Source organism: Mustela nigripes, chromosome 14 (genome assembly GCF_022355385.1).
Source record: "Mustela nigripes isolate SB6536 chromosome 14, MUSNIG.SB6536, whole genome shotgun sequence".
Classification (NCBI taxonomy): Eukaryota; Metazoa; Chordata; class Mammalia; order Carnivora; family Mustelidae; genus Mustela; species Mustela nigripes.
In genome coordinates this window covers 71,299,761-71,318,793 of record NC_081570.1, presented here as the reverse complement: position 1 = coordinate 71,318,793, position 19,033 = coordinate 71,299,761, and the positions used below count along the sequence as shown (strand labels likewise).

General features: G+C 39.4%; 1 protein-coding gene and 1 long non-coding RNA gene across 2 annotated transcripts in view; one reads left to right on the top strand and one right to left on the bottom strand.

The window, feature by feature from the left end:
- The window catches only part of LOC132001972 (uncharacterized), a 38,740-nt gene extending 27,276 nt beyond the window's left edge, over positions 1 to 11,464 (top strand). Inside the window, exon 4 of the long non-coding RNA XR_009399736.1 lies at positions 11,204 to 11,464. This is a non-coding gene — a long non-coding RNA (uncharacterized LOC132001972). The remainder of the gene's footprint in view (positions 1 to 11,203) is intronic.
- DNAI3 (dynein axonemal intermediate chain 3) overlaps positions 1 to 19,033 on the bottom strand; it is a 69,577-nt gene that overhangs the window by 9,620 nt on the left and 40,924 nt on the right. The window contains exons 16-18 of the mRNA XM_059376978.1: positions 17,209 to 17,296; positions 9,308 to 9,438; positions 4,598 to 4,661 (exon numbers count right to left, since the gene is read on the bottom strand). Coding sequence (XP_059232961.1) covers positions 4,598 to 4,661; positions 9,308 to 9,438; positions 17,209 to 17,296 — 283 coding nt within the window. The remainder of the gene's footprint in view (positions 1 to 4,597; positions 4,662 to 9,307; positions 9,439 to 17,208; positions 17,297 to 19,033) is intronic.

Below are 19,033 nucleotides of genomic sequence, written 5' to 3'. Positions count from 1 at the left end.
ACTGACAAAACTTACAGATGGCTTGAATAGGAAGGTTGAAAATGATAGGTTTCTGGTAGGACCAGCTGACTCCATGGAGTTTCCATTTATTGCAACTGGGGTAGGTTTGGATGTTAAGCTCAAGAGTTCTCTTTAGTCTCTGCTCCAGTCTGTGGGTCCTCCTTTCCCTTAGGCTGTCTACCTCACCATTCTTTGGGTCTCCTTTACCCCAGACCTGGCTGCTCCCTATTTTTTGCTGCCCATGCCCACCTCAGGGATGGCCATAAAGAAAATATGTGGCTACCTTATGTCCAAACCATGAACTTATGGTGAATCCCATCATTTTGATAGCTATGAAAAGCTGGATTTTTTTCCCTCTCCGAACCCCAATGAGATATTAAGCAGAAAAAAATCCACTCATATGAGGTATCTACAGTAATCACATTCAGAGAGATAGAAAATAAATAGTGGTTGCCAGATGCTGAGAGTAGAGGGGAATAGGGAGCTAGTGTTTAATGGGTGCAGAGTTTAATTTTGCAAAATGGAAACAGTCTTGGAGATAGGTTGCATGACAATGTGAATGTACTTTAATAGTTCAGAATTATACACTTAAAAATGGTTAAGATGGTACATTTCACATTTATGTGTATTTTATCACAATTTAAAATTTTTATATAAAGTAAAAATAAACAAAAAATTTAAATGTAACTTTCCTGGATTTAAAAAAAAAAAAAAGACTAATTTTCCTCCAACTGAAGTCCTATCTTGAAGATAGTATAGGAGACTTATTTCTAAGGCCATCTTGAAACAATCTGGAAGATTCCTGGGAAGTCAGGAAAACCCTGGAAACCAGCAGCTTCCTTCTTGTTGCCACTGTTGTTTCTCAGAGCCTGGTTTTCCCTTTCTATAGTGGAACTTCCCTAGATACCACCTCACTCTGGTGAGCAGGGCCATCCATGAGTCTGGAAGTCCTCTGCAGAATGTAATGATTACCAGTGATAGCAAGATCAACAACCACTAAGATGTATACTTTAGCATATTAGATGTTCTCAGCCCATATCTTTTCCTTCCTTATGTCCTTTTAGGGACCTTTAGTTCCATCTAGCAGTGCATAGAGCTGTCCTTAAGTTATTAAATGGAGTAGCAGAGGCCCCAGGCCAAGTTGCTATGAGAAAGTTACAATAAACAAAGAAGTAGTTTCCAGAATCATTATCTAATGGAGGATTCAGTATACTGATGTGATTAAGAGTGCAGATGGCCTAGGTTCAAACCCTGGTGATGCTGGTAGCTACCCCTTAGGGTTGCTGTGAGGATTAAATGAGCTAATGCATGGAAAGTACTTGGAAGAGTGCATGCTACGGGGCATCTGCTGATCTGTGAGCAGAATACATGAAATAATTATGTCAGTTGTTATCATTCAACTCTCATTTCTTGGCTTGTCACGTAGGTCATCTGGAAATTTTGATTGAGTTAGCTTTCTTTATCACATAGATCTCATTCAGGGTACTGTCTTTCAGAAGCTCTTTCCTAGAGGGAGGAAATTCTCCTTCCTGCCTTGTTGTTGATAAGCACATGGGGTCTCTAGGAAGTCAAGATGGATTGCGTCCCAATAATTGCCTCATCTTGACTCAGATACCCTCCATGGTGTTGATGAAAAACAGACTGGTAGCTCTCAAGGAAAACATTGCCAGTTCATGGATGTAATTAGGATAAGCAGGGCACAGTTTAGAGGGTCTAAACATCGACTTTCTCTGAGCTTCAGCCATTATCCAATGGGAATAGCAGTATTGTTTGGCTTTCCATGTTGCAAAATGCTTGACTGATGATTTTAAAGTATTTTAAATTGTTATGAGGATTTCAAAGTATCCTTTTAGTAAGTGGTTATAGCTATTTCCTTTTTTTTGCAATGAACCAAATGCCAAGAAAATAAAAGCAGCACTTCTCCTTTTCCAACCTACACCCCATTCATCACAGAATCCTGGCATGTTGACTGCTAAGTCTCTCTCTTATTTCTTCTGCTTCACCATGCCTACACTGAGTCCTCTCCACCCCTCATCTAGATTCTTGCAAGTGGTCATCCTACTTTCATTGTAAGTCCCACCAATAAATTAATCCAGCTCCTGCTCTCATGCCAGAGTGATATTCTGATTATACTGGTGGCACTAGGGTAAGGTTCAAAGCTTAATAAGCACTCAAGACTCTTAGCCATTTGGACCCAATTGTCTTCCAGGCCCCCTGGCACCTTCCTGCTGCCCTCTCTATTGCTATACTTTAGTTACAAGAGCTCCCTGTTTCTTAATCGTCCACTGCTCTTTTGGGTTTCCATGTTTTGGCAGTTATTATTCCTTCTATCTGGCATGTCTTTCTCCAGTTGGATATTACGATCTGCCCTTCAACACCAAGCTCAACTGTATCTCTCTTCAGTAGGGCCCTTTCTTAATAACACAAGAGAGTTGGTCCCTTTCTGGTTTCTTATGTCACTTTGTGTTTGCTTCTAGCCATAACGCTGACACTGCAATGTCCTCATCTGTTCATGTGTCAGACTTTTCTAATAGATCACAGAAATCCTTTGGGGGAGGATAATATCTTGTTCATCTTTATATCCCTAGTGCCTGGCACAGAGTAGATTCTCAATAATGATTTGATGAATGAATGAAAGAAAGAATAAGGGTCATCTTGGTGGCTCAGTCAGTTAAGCATCTAATTCTTGATTTCGGCTCAGGTCATGATATTGGCCCTTGAGCTACACTTGGGGCCTGCTTAAGATTCTCTCCCTTTCCTTCTGCCTCTCTCCACCCCCTGCTCAATCTCTCTTGCTCTCTGTCTCTCAAAAAAAAAAAAAAAAAAAAAAAAGAAAAGAAAAAGAAAAAGAAAAGAAAAGAAAGGAAAAAGAACAAACATTAGTGAATTTCAATCATAAAGCTCTTAAAGGTTTTTAAGTTTATTGTCATTGGTTATTCTACAAATGGAATAAAATTTAAAATAAATAACTAAACCTGTTTGTCAGAGTCTGCCTCAAAAGCAGTTTAGGAAGTTGGCACCATGGTAAGGCCCCCAAAACACCTCCAAGTCCAAGAAGAACTAGTGTAAGCAAGAAGTGGCATCAAGGTCTCAACTTGTGTCCCAGCGGTACAGTGGAGACAGCTGCCGGTGCATGCAGTCCATGCACAATTATTACTCATGAGTTATCGAATAAACAGACACATGAATAAGCATGAATGTAATTCATTATATCCAATATATAATTTGAGTTCCACTTTAAATCCTGGAATTTAAAATGAGTGGAAAGTATAAAATCAGTCTCAGTTTTGCAAACGCTTGACCTTACTTTGGGTCACATCTAATTCTCTCTCCATGCCTTCCTCTTAGCAATAACACATGTTTGGGTTTCTGGTCAGAGGTTCTATGTCAGAAAACTAGGAGTGCTTTCGTTTCTGGATTAATATGGCTACCTGGGAGGCAATGCCCAGAAAGCACACCTTCCCAGACCTAAGGCAGACTCTAGTCTGCAGAGCCAGACTCAGTAGATAGAAGTGGAGGGGGTGAGATTTGAGGCAGATACCTGAGACGCAGCAGCAGTCCCCTGCAGGCTGTATCTCTGACCTCTGACCCCGATCAGTCAATCCCATGCCCGCTTATCCTAAGATCAGCTCCCCTTCTGCACACCTAGCCTGGCCCCTCCACCTCACTGCTCCACGGAGTGCTAGTTGTCTCGGCAGTGGCCTCTTCCTGTGCTTACCATCATTCCGCAATGTGAAATGTGGCTCAAATACATTTTCATGCCATGATCAAATCCAAAGCTTGAGAGTGAGCAGCTGTAATCATAGTGAACCTTGGGGCTCCAAGCTTTGACAGGGAGCTTAGATTATTAGGGAGCCTGAACTCTTGATTCCTGCTCCCAGCCAGGTGTTGTCCCCACACCTCTTCTTAGCTGCCCAGAGTCTGAACACCATTCCCAGCCCGAGAGGAGGGTCCTGTAGTTACTTCTTCATACTGTTCTGACGTCATCAAGGTCATTGTAAATTTACTTTATAATTTGTATTAATATTTTTCATTTAGCTGAATTACCAAATTGTTGAATTATGAAACACATTTTTTTAAATTTAATTGTCCAACTATCTTAGTCATTTAAGCACTTGAGTACTCCTCAAATTGGGGGTGGAGGTAGAAGCAAATCACCAGGTGAATCTTATTGAAAATCCGTATTCCAATATTCAGCAGGTCCAAGGTTCTGCATTTCTAACGGGCTCTCAAGTGCTGCTCTTCGAGGCCCTCGAAGTACAGAAGTACAGAGACAGGACTTGACTGCCTTCCCTCCCATCAGCAAGGACGGGTTACTCAGCACTTTGTAAAAAGGATTAACTTAGGTACACCTGGGTAGCTCAGTCGTTTAAGTGTCTGTGGCTCAGGTCATGATCTCAGGGTCCTGGGATTAAGCCCCATGTCAGGCTCCCTCAGGACTCCTTCCCGTTTGGTGTGGGAGTCTGCTTCTCTCTCTCTCTCTCTGCTCCTCCCCCCTTCTCATTCTTCTTTTTCTCTCTCAAGTAGGTAAAATCTTAAAAAAAAAAAAAAAAAAAAAGAATAACTTACTCATAACAGAGGAATCATCAAAACTTACTCATCAATCGGCCAGTTTCAGGGTCTCTTTCCATTTTCCAATCTGTGTATATCACTCCACCTTCCTAAAAATATTACAGGTTTCTGATGAGTACAACGACAGCTTAAGGGACTAAAGACCTCTTATGTGTGTACTAAGACTGACTATAACCCAAACAAGCACAAAGCAACAGGTTAACTCAGTCAAATTATAACTTGATACAGTGGTGGGGAGGGGGAGGCAGGGAAGGCTCAAAATGATTACTTGATTTTATATTGAACAAGAAAATGACGTTGTTGAATTTTTATGTACACATAGTAATGTGGAAAACACAGGCATTTATGGAGATAATCTATGTACACAAGTTCCAGCTGCTGGGTTCCTAAATTTTTTGTTAATAGGAAATTGTCCCAATGGACTAAAAGGAACCCATCCTACTTCTTCAGTGATTTGTCCTCAGCATGATACAAAGTCAGTACTTAAAAATATTTGTGGAGTAAGAGAGAAAAGGGGAATGTAAATTGATAATATGGTAGTATTACTTTTAAAGTTGAGAACAGGAAACCAAGTTCCATTTAAGTAACATAACTAGTAATATATATTCTCCCTCTCCTTAGGGCCATGGTAAGGAGAGGGGAAGGCAGTGGGACCTGGTGTAAAAAGGCAGAAGCAGCCACACACAGGGAAAAGACTCAGAACCCGTGAATAGCAGAGGTAGGAGAGGTTTAGAGAAAACCTTTGGACCCACGACCCAACTAATAGAGGGAACACAGAGACTCGGAAAGGTTAAATGATTTCTTCAGGGTCACCCAGATGCTGGCTCCTAATTCCAGTGTTTTTCTCTCTGGGTAATAAAAGGAAAACACAGAGCAGGGTGTATAAAAAGAGGAGTTGGGAGACCTGGGAGTATGGCTTAGGATGTGTAGGCCAGGGAGAGGCCAAGGGAACACATCTGGCCGGCGCCCACTCATTCACTCATCTGTGCTTTTATTCATGAATGCACGGAGCAAATGAGGACTGTGTTTGGTGTTGGAAATTCAGAGTCGGAGGGCAAGCCCTCCCTCCACTCTCCACTCATGTGCCCAGAGTCTCGGAGGGCGCAGACTGACCGGCTGGCATTCAGGGCTCACACCTTGCCTTTGGCTGTGGCACCTCCCCCGCCCTTATCACTTAGCGAGCGCATGGTGTTTGCCTCCGTGTTAGGAACTATCTGCATGTGACCCAGACTTCACCAGAGTCCCGTGAGAGTCACTGATATCTCCTGGGTCCCACAGCAGATATGTGCAACACCAAACAGAACCAAGTCAAAGAGAAGCAGCTTGAACCCGGTTCATAAAGACATGTTGAGTGCCCATCCTATCAACCGCCTAGCTGGGAACCTTCCCGACCGTCTCCATCCAGTTACCCTGTACTCAGAATTCTCCTCCTCCTCCCCTGTGCTGACATTCTTGGCCCCACTGCTCATGCCCTCTTCATCTCTGGGTTGGCCCACTTGAAATCACTGCCTGCCTGGCCTGTCCACCTTCCTGGCTCCACTCCCTCCTGCTTCAGCCCTGCACTAGCCAGTCTGAACCCAGAGAGGTTTCCCTTATTCTCTCTAACCAAAGGAGATAGACCAGCCATGTCAGGTGTTGGGAGAAGAGCATTCCACTGGAAAGTCAGCCCATGGTGGGGGGATTTTGTCTCTGTTCCCTGGGCCCAACAGTGCCTGGCATACAGTACATGCTCTATAAATACCTGTTGAATGATGGATGGAATTAACTCTAAGGAGGGCAAGGGCTCAAACAGCAGGAAAGAGTTTGGGGTAGAAAAAGAAAGACAGGGGTGCCTGGGTGGCTCAGTGGGTTAAAGCCTCTGCCTTCAGCTCAAGTCATGATCCTGGGGTCCTGGGATCGAGCCCCATATTGGGCTCTCTGCTCAGCAGGGAGCCTGCTTCCTCCTCTCTCTCTCTGCCTGCTTCTCTGCCTACTTGTGATCTCTGTCAAATAAATAAATAAAATCTTTGAAAAAAAAAAAAAAAAGAAAAACAAAAACAAAAATCAGAGCAGCCAGAAGGAGAGAGGGAGATTGGGACAGATAGGGATGGAGAGATAAGAGCGAGCCAAATTATACAGAATCTTTTAGGCCACAGTATGGACTCTGGATCTTATTCATGTATGACTGAGTTGTCACTGAAGAGTTTAAGCACAAGGTGTCATACTTTAATTTCTTTTTTAAGATCTTGTGATCATTCATCTTTCTAAATCTGTCACGTCCCTGCTTTAAAAGCTCTAGTGTGACAGAGACAAGTAATATATGATTCTACTTACATGAGGTACCTAGAATAGTCAAATTGATAGAGACAGAAGGTAGAACGGTGGTTGCCTTGGCTGAGGGAAGGAGGGAATGGTGAGTCATTGTTTTAATGGGTACAGAACTTCAGTTTGGAGCGATGAAGACGTTCTGGAGCTAGATGACCGGGAGAGTTGTTCAACCGCATGGCTGTATCTAATAGCATTGGATTACACACTTCAAATTTAAGAATGTAACTTGTTATTGATATTTTTCCAGAATTAAAAAATATCAAAAGCCTAAGTTATAAAAAATTAAAAGCCCAAGTTACAAAACAAGTATCTGTTTGGTCAGTGCCTCATTGCTTATCAAATGTATTTCACATTCCCTAACATGGCAGAAAAGGCTCTTTGGTTGGATCCCAATCTGGCATCGAAGGTACAGCGTTCCCTCTTGCACAAATGATTTCACTATCTCCAGGCAAATCCCAGGCTTCCATAATTCCAAAGTATTGTTCAGGCTGTTACTTCTGCTGGGAATTGTGCTTTGATCTTTCAGATGCCTCCTTGACCTCCAAAGTCCAATCTGCTAACAGTCTGCATTCCCCAACCTCCCTGTCTTGTCCCTGTGGCTTCTGGATGGGCATTGGCTGAATAATGCTCTTAATGTCTCTGCTCCTTAACTAGGCAGTGAGCGCCCTGAGGATGGGGCTGTGCTGTTGATTCATGTCTGATCTGGGGTCTGGTGCTGTGCCTGGTGGGCAGTATGCTCTTGTGAACTGGTGTAATCAGCTAATCCCTTCATAACAAAAGTGTGAATGCAGAGTGCATTCCAGTGAGACCAAGCTACGGCATCTTCGGCATCTTCGTATGGTTGCATGGCTTGGGGGGAAAGCCCTTTATTTTTAGGGAAAAAGAGTTATGAGTGAAAGGGCATCTCTGCCTCTGTATGTCTGTAGATAAAGTTCTGAGCCTCATTTTTTCATCTGCAAAGTGAAGATTAATCCCTACAAGATTATTAGGATTTTGTAAAAGATTTTATTCATTTATTTGACAAAGAGAAACACAGCAAGAGAGGGAACACAAGCAGAGGGAGTGGGGGAGGGAGAAGTAGGCTTCCAGCTGAGCAGGGAGCCCGATGCAGGACCTTGGGACCTTGGGATCATGACCTGAGCTGAAAGCAGATGTCCAATAACTGAGCTACCCAGGTGCCCCAGACTATTAGGATTAAGTAAGATATAATTTGGAACAAACACCTGGCACAGACCTTGCTATATAGAAAATGTCCTATAAGTGTAAGCTCCCTTGGTTATTTCAGTAGGTGCCCCAAAATGGCAGCCATTACCATTAGTATAACCAGTTGTTACTTAACTTTTGAATTGAGTGAGTTTTGCTACTACCTTTTGCTAACTAACAAAGCAATATATTTTCTTAGTAGATCTCTAATATTCAGCATGGTTTCTTCTATATGGTGTGGGTGTTCAATAAATATTTGCAGGTTGATCAATAAATCATTAGTAAAGAGTGTCATACTGAATTTTATAGTTTTTTTCACATTCCTTAGGAATATTTTAAATTTGAATCTGAATCATCAAGATTAAAAAATCCTATGTAAATGAGTATATTAAAATATGGGAAGGGGTATAAATATTATAAATCTTCATAAAGCAAATAGACAGTAGAGGTTGTAATGAAACAGAATAGAAAAGTGGTTGCCAGGGTGGGGGTAGGAGTGGGAGAAATAGGAAGAGGCTGGTAAAAGGGTGTAGACATTCAGTTGTAAGATTAGTGAGTTCTGGGACGCCTGGGTGGCTCAGTTGGTTAAGCAGCTGCCTTCGGCTCAGGTCATGATCCCAGCGTCCTGGGATTGAGTCCCATATTGGGCTCCTTGCTCCGCAGGGAGCCAGCTTCTCCCTCTGACTTTGCCTTCCACTCTGTCTGCCTGTGCTCGCTCTCGCTCGCGCTCTCTCTCTGACAAATAAATAAATAAATAGAATCTTTAAAAAAAAGATTAGTGAGTTCTGAGGACAGAATAGAAAACATGGTGACTACAGTATAACACTATATAATTGAAATTTGCTAAGAGTGTATAACTTTAATGTTATCACACACACATGCAAACAGATAAATATGTGAGGTGATGGATGTGTTAATTAACTAGATGGGGGAAGACTTTCACAATGCACACATGCATGACATCACCATGATGTACACTTTAAATATTTTACAACTTTATACGTCAAATATATCTCAAATAAAGCTGAAATTAAGAACATATATATAAGGAAGACTCTCTCTATATATATGTATATATGTTTGTTAGTTTTTATGTTTGTTTGTTTGTTTTCCCATGGGTGATACAACCTAGATATTATATATATATACACATATATGTATACACACATATATATGAGGACTGTATATATAATGTATATATAAAACAGCAATAATTCTAACTCACCTCTGTTCCCGCAAAGAACTTTGTGCAAAAGTCCTCTATTGGCTTGAGTTGATTGGCCAACCCGGCTTCCAGATTGTGGTATGGGTTCATCTCTTCTGCATTCACTGCTTTGCTCTGGGTTAATATTTTGTCTTTCGGAGGGGTATGAATAGAAGAAACATATTTACAGTGAGAGACCTTTCAAAATATGGTTAGCTTCTTTTTTCTGTCCCTTGCTACACACATCTGCTCCATTCCCTCCCCAGTGTGGTAGGCATAAACATCTTTAGACTTCTAATTTAGCAGTAGAACACTGGCTTTCAAACCAAAGCATATGCAGTAACTCTTGCATGTAAAATTGATCAAAACCTGCCTTGCTGTGATTAAAGCGTTCCCTGATGGGAAGGGGAAGACCCCTCTACCTACTTTCAGGGGCTCCAAAAAGGTCCATGGCACACAGTTTAAAAACCAGTTCTACATTATTTGTATCATTTCAGAATTATTGACAGTAAAAATTGGACATGAAATATATCCTCTGGATTACATTACTCTTGATAGTCTCAGTAAGATTCTCAAATTAGAAACTTGTGTCATTTTTATTCATTTGGCATCATATGCAAATTTTTCAAATAATTCAAGATTAGCCTTTTAAGTGTCAAAAATTATCTAATTTCTAAAAAAATAAATCCATCTAAAATGTATTCCTTGTTTTTCATAAGCACAGCACATGCATGGACTATAATTTAAAGTTTTCTGATTAGCTCAGGTTTATTCCTTAAGAACACCAGTGATTGTACGATCTACTGTAGCTGGAACTATCCACGCAGACAGAGCATAGTTCATCTGGGAGCTACAATTCAAACACCATCTGGAAATTCTTTTGTTTTTAAAAGTATCTGATGTCATCTTGTTTTAAAACAAAAGTCTTTTTATGAGCTAAAATTAATGTTATTTACTGAAGCTTTGGAAAATAGTGAAAAGCATGAGGAAAATAACAAAAATCATTATCATATTTCTCAGAGGTAACTACTATTAATATATTTCCCTATAATTATATTTCTGTGTGTGTATATGTGTGTGTGTGTGTGAACACACATACAGATATATATATATATATATATATATATATATATATATATTCTGTGACTATATAAAGATTTTCTTTTAATTGAGTCTTACAGCGTTGCATCCTGCTTTTCTATCCTCTTAAAGATATTATCTTGGGCATATTCTCAGGTCACTTATTAGTTTTTTAAAAAAATGTGATATTAAATTTCTGGGAACCCTACTCACCACATTTCAATATTTCATCATCTAGGTTATATCACCCATGGGAAAACAAACAAACAAATGTAAAAACCAACAAACAAATATATAAATGAAAATTAAAATAGAAAAAAAAACCCTTAGGTCTACTAAAAATATACATTCCATTTTTTAAAAATATAGCATAATTATGGACAGAAGTAAAAAAACAATTATGAGTTGCACCTGGGTGTTTCAGTCAGTTAAGCTTCTGCTTTCAGTTCATGTCATGATCCCGGGGTCTTGGGGTTGAGCCCCTCATTGGGCTTCCTGCTCAGCAGGGAGCCTGCTTCTCCCTCTCTCTCTGCCTGCCACTTGCCCTGCTTGAACTCTCGCTCTTTGTCTCTCTCTCTCAGATAGATAAATAAACTCTTAAAAAAAAACAACCAATTATGACTTTGTTGGTACAATCAACCGGCACTTCCTTTATTAGAGATCTACATGCTTTGGGCCTGTAGATCCTTTCCCAATTAATAAGATATCAAAAACAAGTATTGAAATAAGTCAAACATGAAACCAGACGTATTAGCTGTATTACATAGTGTCAATCAACATTTCAAAAAATAACTAGGTACATTTAATCATGTTGTTCCTTTTTTTTTTTAATTTAAGATTTTATTTATTCATTTGAGAGAGAGAGAGAGAGAGAGAGAAAGACAGAGCACAAGCAGGGGAGAAGAGGGAGACGCAGACGCCCAGGACCTGCAGATCATGACCTGAGCTCAAGGCAGAGCCTTAACCATCTGAGCCACCCAGGCATTCCAATACTGTTCTTACAAAATGATATTATTTATGTCAAATTCTTCACTCTCATTTCAATGTGTTTTTCTCTTTTTAAGTGATATACATTAATGTATTAGTATCAGTAGAGTATATCATAGTAGAGTGGAACATATAATTTGTAAAATGTATATAATTTGTAAATATAATTTGTGAATGTAATATGTATATAATTTGGGCATATAATTTATAAATAAATACATGCTCATTGGGAATATGTGTTAAAAAAATTTTTTTCTGTTTCCTGAGGGGTGCAAGATGGAAGAGTTTGGAGCCCTCTGGTCTAACAACAGGAACCAAGAGCCTGATCCAGGGGTCAGTACAGGTGATGCAGAGGAAGAGGCAAATGTGAGATGTGCCGTAAAGGAAGACCTAGTTATCCTAAGAGAGAGACTGTATGTAGGGACCTCAGGAGAGAGACAGGGATGACTCAAGTTCTGTTCTGGTCACACTGACATTGAGGGACTAGACTGGGTTCAAACCCAGGAGACAGCAAGAGGCGAGGTGGAGGATTCTCAACAGAGTAAGAGGGGACTGAGTTACCAAAAGAGGTGAACAATGAGGAAAGCACACTGCTGAAGTTAAGAGCCTGAGGGACATTCATGCTGAGAAGGCAGCAGGGAAAGAAGACTGAGGAGAGAAACTGAGTAAGTCTCAGGAAAACCAAAAAAGCCAGGGCACGGGCTCCGAGAAAAGGGGCTTAGTTGATAGTGTTTATTGCAGTAGTTAAAGAGAATGAGGCCTGAGAAATATGGGATCATCTGTGAGTAAAATGTGTTTACTCAGACTTGACAGGAATATCCTACCTCATCCTCATAGCATCCATCCATGGATTTCCATCGCCAGGGCCTGGGATACTAACAGCAGCTAACACTTACTAAATGCTTACTATGTGACTCCATGCCGTGTACTCAACTGTGTGCTGGCCGTGCACCTGTTCACTCAGTCCTTGCAGTAACTCCTGAGGGGGTTAAGCATTAATTCTCCTTCAAGGATGACGAAGAGCTCTTCTTAGAGCTGTCTATGTATTAACTTATTTTATCTTTACAATACTCCATGAGGTATTACCTTCACTATTTACTTCCCTTATCTTCACATCTCTTTTCTCAAACAGCTTTATTTTAAAAAGGAAGGCACAGAGAGATATAGTAATAAATGGTTAAATAATAAATGGTGGCTTTGGAATTTAAACCCAAACTCCAGAATCCACATTTAACTACTATGCCACAGTGTTCAGAAGAATATGACGGAGGATCTGAAAGCAATTCCAAAATAGGAATTCCGAAAACATTTAGAGAAAAGTCTTCTGTAACAGAATAAACGAAAAGAACATGTGAAAGTGAGCGCTCAGAAGGGCACGGACTACTGAAGATCTAACATGGCCGATGAGAGCCATGTGGCCGGCAGCCACTAGGTGGCAACACAGCGCCGGACAGTGAGCCGACCCGGATCATGACGGTGGGGTAGCGTGAATTTGGGATTCTTGGTGGAAGGCTGAAGGAGAACCAGTGTAGGGTCAATCAATAAAATGTGCTCAACAAACATACAAGTGTATTCCAAGCAACAGGTTCAAGTCTGGTCAGAGTAGGTGCAGAGCTGGCAAGGTGTCCTAAGGGGATTCAAAATACCATAATGAGATTTCAAATAAAGTTCGGAGAGCTGGCCATTTACAGGAGGCAGGTCATGACCACAGTAACTGCCTTTAGTGATCAGAGGCATGTGTTAGTAAGATACACTGAGATTACCAAGTGAAATTTAATTTTCTCCAGGACTTGGGGGATTGTCTGCAGCGTGGACTTCTGAACACACATAAAGGGACATAGCCAACCACAGGCTCAGCTGAGAGTCTAAAAAATTATCTGTCCATTCCTTTTATGAACCGATTTAGCCAGTATACCTTTCTCTGAGAAATATCCACAAAATGACTTTGTCTGGAAAGAGAACATTTGTTTGATGGAGAATGTTTCTGTTGGATGACATTTGGGTCATGCTTCAAGATTCATTTTAGATAGGTCCTTCCTTAAGTGGATATAAGATATGTATCTATCACACCAGAAGGTAAGCTCCACGGAAGCAGGGAATTATCTTTTCACAGCTATGTCCTTAGAGCCTAGCACTTTGCAAGAGTTAATACATGTCTTGAATAAATGCAGATATAAGCATAGAGATAACAGTGTAAAAATTGTTCTTTAAAAATTTCAGGGATAACAATTCCTAAATCACAACCAAGTGGAGTTTCTCCCAGGAATCCAGGACTAGTTTAACATTCAGATATTAATCAGAGTAATTCTCCATATTAATAAGTTTAAAAAGAAAAAAAGCACGAGACCATCTCCCAAAATGCAGAAAAATCTTTTGACAAAATCCAACATTAATAGGAATTATAGAAGGGAAATTTTTCAACGTGATAAAGGACTCTACAAAAACCCTACAGCTAACATCATACTTAACGGGGGAAGACTAAATGCTTTCTGTCTAAGATCTGGCATAAAACAAGAATGTTCTCTAACCACTTTGCCTCCTGAGGTTTCTAGCCAGTGTAATCACTTAAAAAACTCATACAGATCAGAAGAGAAGTAAAGCTGTCCTTATTTACAGATGACATTGTCATCTACATAGAGAGCCCAAATAAATCTACAAATAAGCTACTATAAGTAATGTGATTTTAGGAAGATACAAAATCAATACTCAAAAATCAATTGTATTTTTTTACACTGGTAATGAACAATCTGAAATTAAAAATTTGAAAGTACCATTTACTAGAGCACCAAAAAAATGTGAAAGACTTAGAGACAAATCTCTCAAAAGAAGTGAAAGATTTCTACACTCAAAACTATAAAACATCACTGAGAAACTAATGACCTAAGTAGATGGGGAGCTCTACCGTACTAATGACTTGAAAGGCTCTATTGTGCAGACACCAAATTCTTATAACATTGATCTTGTAACCCTGATTTGCCAATCAAAATCAAAGCTGGTTGATGCAAGACAAAAGATACAAAATTCCCATGGGAAAGCAAGAAACCTGGGTTGGTCAAAAACTGCTTTGAAAAAGAAAAAAGTTAAAGGACTAGCACTAATTTCAAGACTAATTATAAAGCTACAGTAACCAAGACAGTGTGCTATTGGTGTAAAGATAAACAGAGATCAACAGAACAAAAAAGAGAGTTCAGAAATGGACTCTAACATATTTGGACAAGTGATTTTTGACAAAGGTACAAAAGCAATCCAGTGGGAAAAGGATGTGTTTTCAACCACTGGTGCTGGAACACCACATACAAATCAACTCTGATCCATAATTTGTGCATAGGAAAAAATCATCTCAACGAAGATCATAGTTATAAAACTGTAAAACTCCTAGGAAAAAAACCCCAACCTTCAATTATATTCAAAACCAGAATCATGACTCTCAAAAGAACAAACCAATGAACTGGACTTCCTCAAAATTAAAAACTTCTGCTTCTCAAAAGACAGTGTTAGGAGAAGGACACTTAATGTATTTTTTAAAAGATTTTATTTACTTAGTTGACAGAACGATGGAGAGGGAGCACAAGTAGGCAGAGGGAGAGGGAGAAGCAGGCTCCCCACTGAGCAGGGAGCCCAATGAGGGGCTTGACCCCAGGACCCTGGGATCATGACCTGAGCCGAAGGCAGATGCTTAAACCACTGAGCTACCCAGGCACCCGACATTTTAATATTTTAATAGAGGGTAAGTCACAGACTGGGAGAAAATATTTGCAAATCATATATCTGATAAAGGACTAGTATGCCATATGTTAAGAGCTCTGAAAACTCAACAATAAGAAAACAAACAGCACAACTAAAAAATGGGTAAAAGATATGGACACTTCACCAAAAAAGATATACATATGAGTGGCAAAAAAATACATGCAAATAAGCTCAACATCTTTAGTCATTAGGTAAATGTAAATGAGATATCATTATACCCGTTTTAGAATAGTTCAGTTAAAAAGACTAGCCATACCAGCTATGGAATTCTCCTGCACTGCTTGTTGGAATGTAAAATGGTATAACTGCTTTGTAAAACACTTTGGCAGTCTCTTAAAAAGTTAAACATACACCTGCTATATGATTTAATTATCCCATTCCTAGTTATTTACCCAGGCAAATAAGAGCACAGGTCCATACAAAGACATGTATATGTATATGTACATGTACATGTATATGTATATGCATTGGTATATGTAAGAGCCTTGTGTTGAAAACATTACGTTTTATTGTATGTCAATTATACCTCAATAAACATGTTGAAAGTGAATAAGGAAAAAAATACTTTTAAAAGATATAGTGATATCCTTACTATCAACCAGATCAAAGCAGTAAGGTCCTTGTGATCATCTTTTTTCATTAATTTGAAAAGTAAGAGTAGAGCATCTAATGATTTACTCTTTTTTTTTTTTTTTTTTTTTTTTAAGACTTGATTTATTTGAGAGAGAGAGAGCAGGAGGTGTAGGGAAGGGAGGAGGGGAGGGGAGACACAGGTTCCTGGGTGAGCAGGGAGCCCAATCAGTCCCAGGACTCTGAGCCAAAGGTTGCGGCTCAACCAACCGAACCACCCAGGAGCCCCCAATGAGTTACTCTTTACAAGTTACAATAACCTTACAGTCTTGGTTTCCTTAATCGTAAAATGGTAATGAAAATTCCCAGTTTGCAGGATTGTCATGATCATGAGAATCTGTTTTACATACCATTGCACCCCCAGGGTCTAGCATAAAATAAGCATTTTATAAATACCTGGTAAATGGATGAAAGCAGGTGCAGTACTAGGTAGCACAGAACCTAACTCAGGGCTGGGATTCAATAAATTGTAGCTGACAGTTGAATACAAAGAAGTGGAGGAGAGAACTCACCTTACATTCTTTCTGGAATGAAGCAGGCCCAAATACATAAAAAACACACAATGTTTTAAAATTGCTTGGAAAAGATCTATAAACATTTAGTGGTTTTTTTTTTTTCTTTAATATGAGGTCTTGGGTTGTAGCTTCAAAGTGAGTTTTGCCCAAGCAGGGCATTATATACATATTATGTTTTTTCCAAGATATTCTGTCATTTAACTGAACATTCAACAATTTATAAATGGAAATCCATTTGACAAGGCAAATATTTGGAAAATACTTCAGTTTCTTGTGATTCTTCTACAGTTTCACTGTGCATTGCTCTTGGGGTGGGATATTCGTGCACACCTTTATTTTAATAGTTTTGACATTTGTATGTGTACCGTTCAATTACTTCAACAAAGGTGTAAGGGTTGAGTTGAGATAGATTTAAAAGGCAATTGTTATTTCTCTATTTTATCGTGGTGCTGTACAATGAGCACATACGTACTTATAAACACAGCTTTGTAAAAGTTTTTAATGTAATAAATTCTCAAAAATATACTCGATAAATATTTATGAGACTCAACTAAACTGAATTCTATCATCAAATCTTTGCGTGTGTGTATAGGCAGTTTTAATGTGTTGGCCATAGTTTTGTGTGTGTGCGTGTGTTTGTTTTTTGAGAAGGAGTGATGGGGAAGGGGAGAGAGAGAATCTTAAGCAGACTCCAACATCCAGTGCAGAGCCTGAGGCAGGGCTCTATCTCACAACTCTGAGATCATGACCTGAGCCTAAATCAAGAGATGGACGCTAAACCCAACCGAGGCACCCAGGTACCCCTATATTTATTATAGCCATTATAAAGTTCCATATTGGAGGGTTTGGTTTTCTGTAATCTCTTTACAAATCAGACTATCTTAGCAAGTAACTCACCTCGGACATAAAGAATCACTAATTCTCAAACTATTACATGCCATTTCAATAAGCAAATGCAGTTACCTTGTGTGTTGTAAAGGAGATCATCTTCGCTCAGGCTGATCTTGGTTGGGCAGTGGTCTAAACTTGTTTCGCCTTTAGACAGCCTTAACTTTTGGGAGAACACAGAAGAAAAATTATTTCCATGTATCCTGTGGGTGATTTATTCTTGCTTTTCCTTTCCACCCCCAGATGGCTGTGTCCCACCTCCCTCCCTGGGTCCCTTTTCCATTCTCCCTCAGATTCCTAGTTGCTTTTCTCCACAGACAGTGCCTCAACCACAGTTTGTACAACCCTGCAACCCAGGCCGTCTGGGTGGCTCAGTCAGTTGGTGTCTGCCTTTGACGGGGGTTATGATAACAGAGTCCTGGGATTGAATCCCGAGTCAAACTCCCTGTTCCAGAGGGAGCCTGCTTCTCCCTCTTCCTCCTCTGCCCTTCCTCCTGCTTATGTATTCACGTGCTCTCTCTCTCTATCAAATACATAAATAAGATTTTTATAAATAAATAATAAATAACCCTGCGACTAAAGGGAGCTTGCCCAGGGGGCTCATTTCCAAATTCCAATCTCATGTGTTGAATTTCTGAAAATACTGTGTATTCTAATTCATAATACATCCTTTTTGGTTTTAATATAAAATAATGGTTTAGTCTCCTGGTTCCTACGTCTTTCACATAAATGAAGCTCTAGAAAGTTGTGTGGGGTCTTTTCATCTGCCAGGCACTGTTGAGTCCCCTTGGGGACACATGTACCCCTGAGTTCCAGAAATGGCTTGGAACTGCAACAGAATGAGAAGCTGCCACACTTCGTATTTTTCCCTCTCAGTTTTTGCCCCACATTTCTCCATCTGGATATTTGTCCACATGCTAACAATGATTCCCTGATAAGTTTCTGTTTGTTCATTTCCTTTTCAATGATTTATAGCTTGGTAAATCCTAACCCAGAAAATTCCTAATCCTCTTTTTCTAATTTCTAATCCCAGCTCCTTCTGGAATATTCTTATCCCTCTGTGTTCTCTCTTACATTTGGAGCAAATACATATTAATGTAATTCTTTTTAAGATTTTTAAAAATTTATTTGTCAGAGAGAGAGAGGGAGAGAGAGAGAGAGCACAGGCAGACAGAATGGCAGGCAGAGGCAGAGGGAGAAGCAGGCTCCCCGCGGAGCAAAGAGCCAGATGTGGGACTTGATCCCAGGACGCGGGGATCATGACCTGAGCCGAAGGCAGATGCTTAACCAACTGAGCCACCCAGGCGTCCCCATATTAATGTAATAGTGATAGATATAGGATAGGGAATAAATAGTAAGTTTGGAATTGAAACTAGACATTCTGAAAAAAAGAGAGTCATCAAATTGCTGAAACCCATTCATACTTTCCACAATCCACAGCTATATTTTTCTTCAATTAAAATTGTTTTTCTTCAAAGCTCTGCCTTTCAAGAAAAGTACAAATAATTTCTCTTTGAATTACTTTCAGTTTTGTTTGGTTATAGATATTAAAGTACTCTTAAAAAATAAATAAAATACTCTTTCCTACTACATGCAAAATATATAGAATTTTGCCTATGTTAGGGATTAAAATTAGCTTTCTGGAGAAAAATTAGCTTTCCAGAACTTACTGATTTACAAGCAACTGTATACGCATATATATACAACTATATAATTATTATGTATATATTATATTATATATGTTTATGCAAAACATATATATACATATATAGTTCTATATATATGCATATACAGTTGCTTGTAAATCAGTAATATATAATATATACATTAATATATATAATAATTATATATAATATATAATTATATATAAATAATATATAATTATATTATTTATTATATA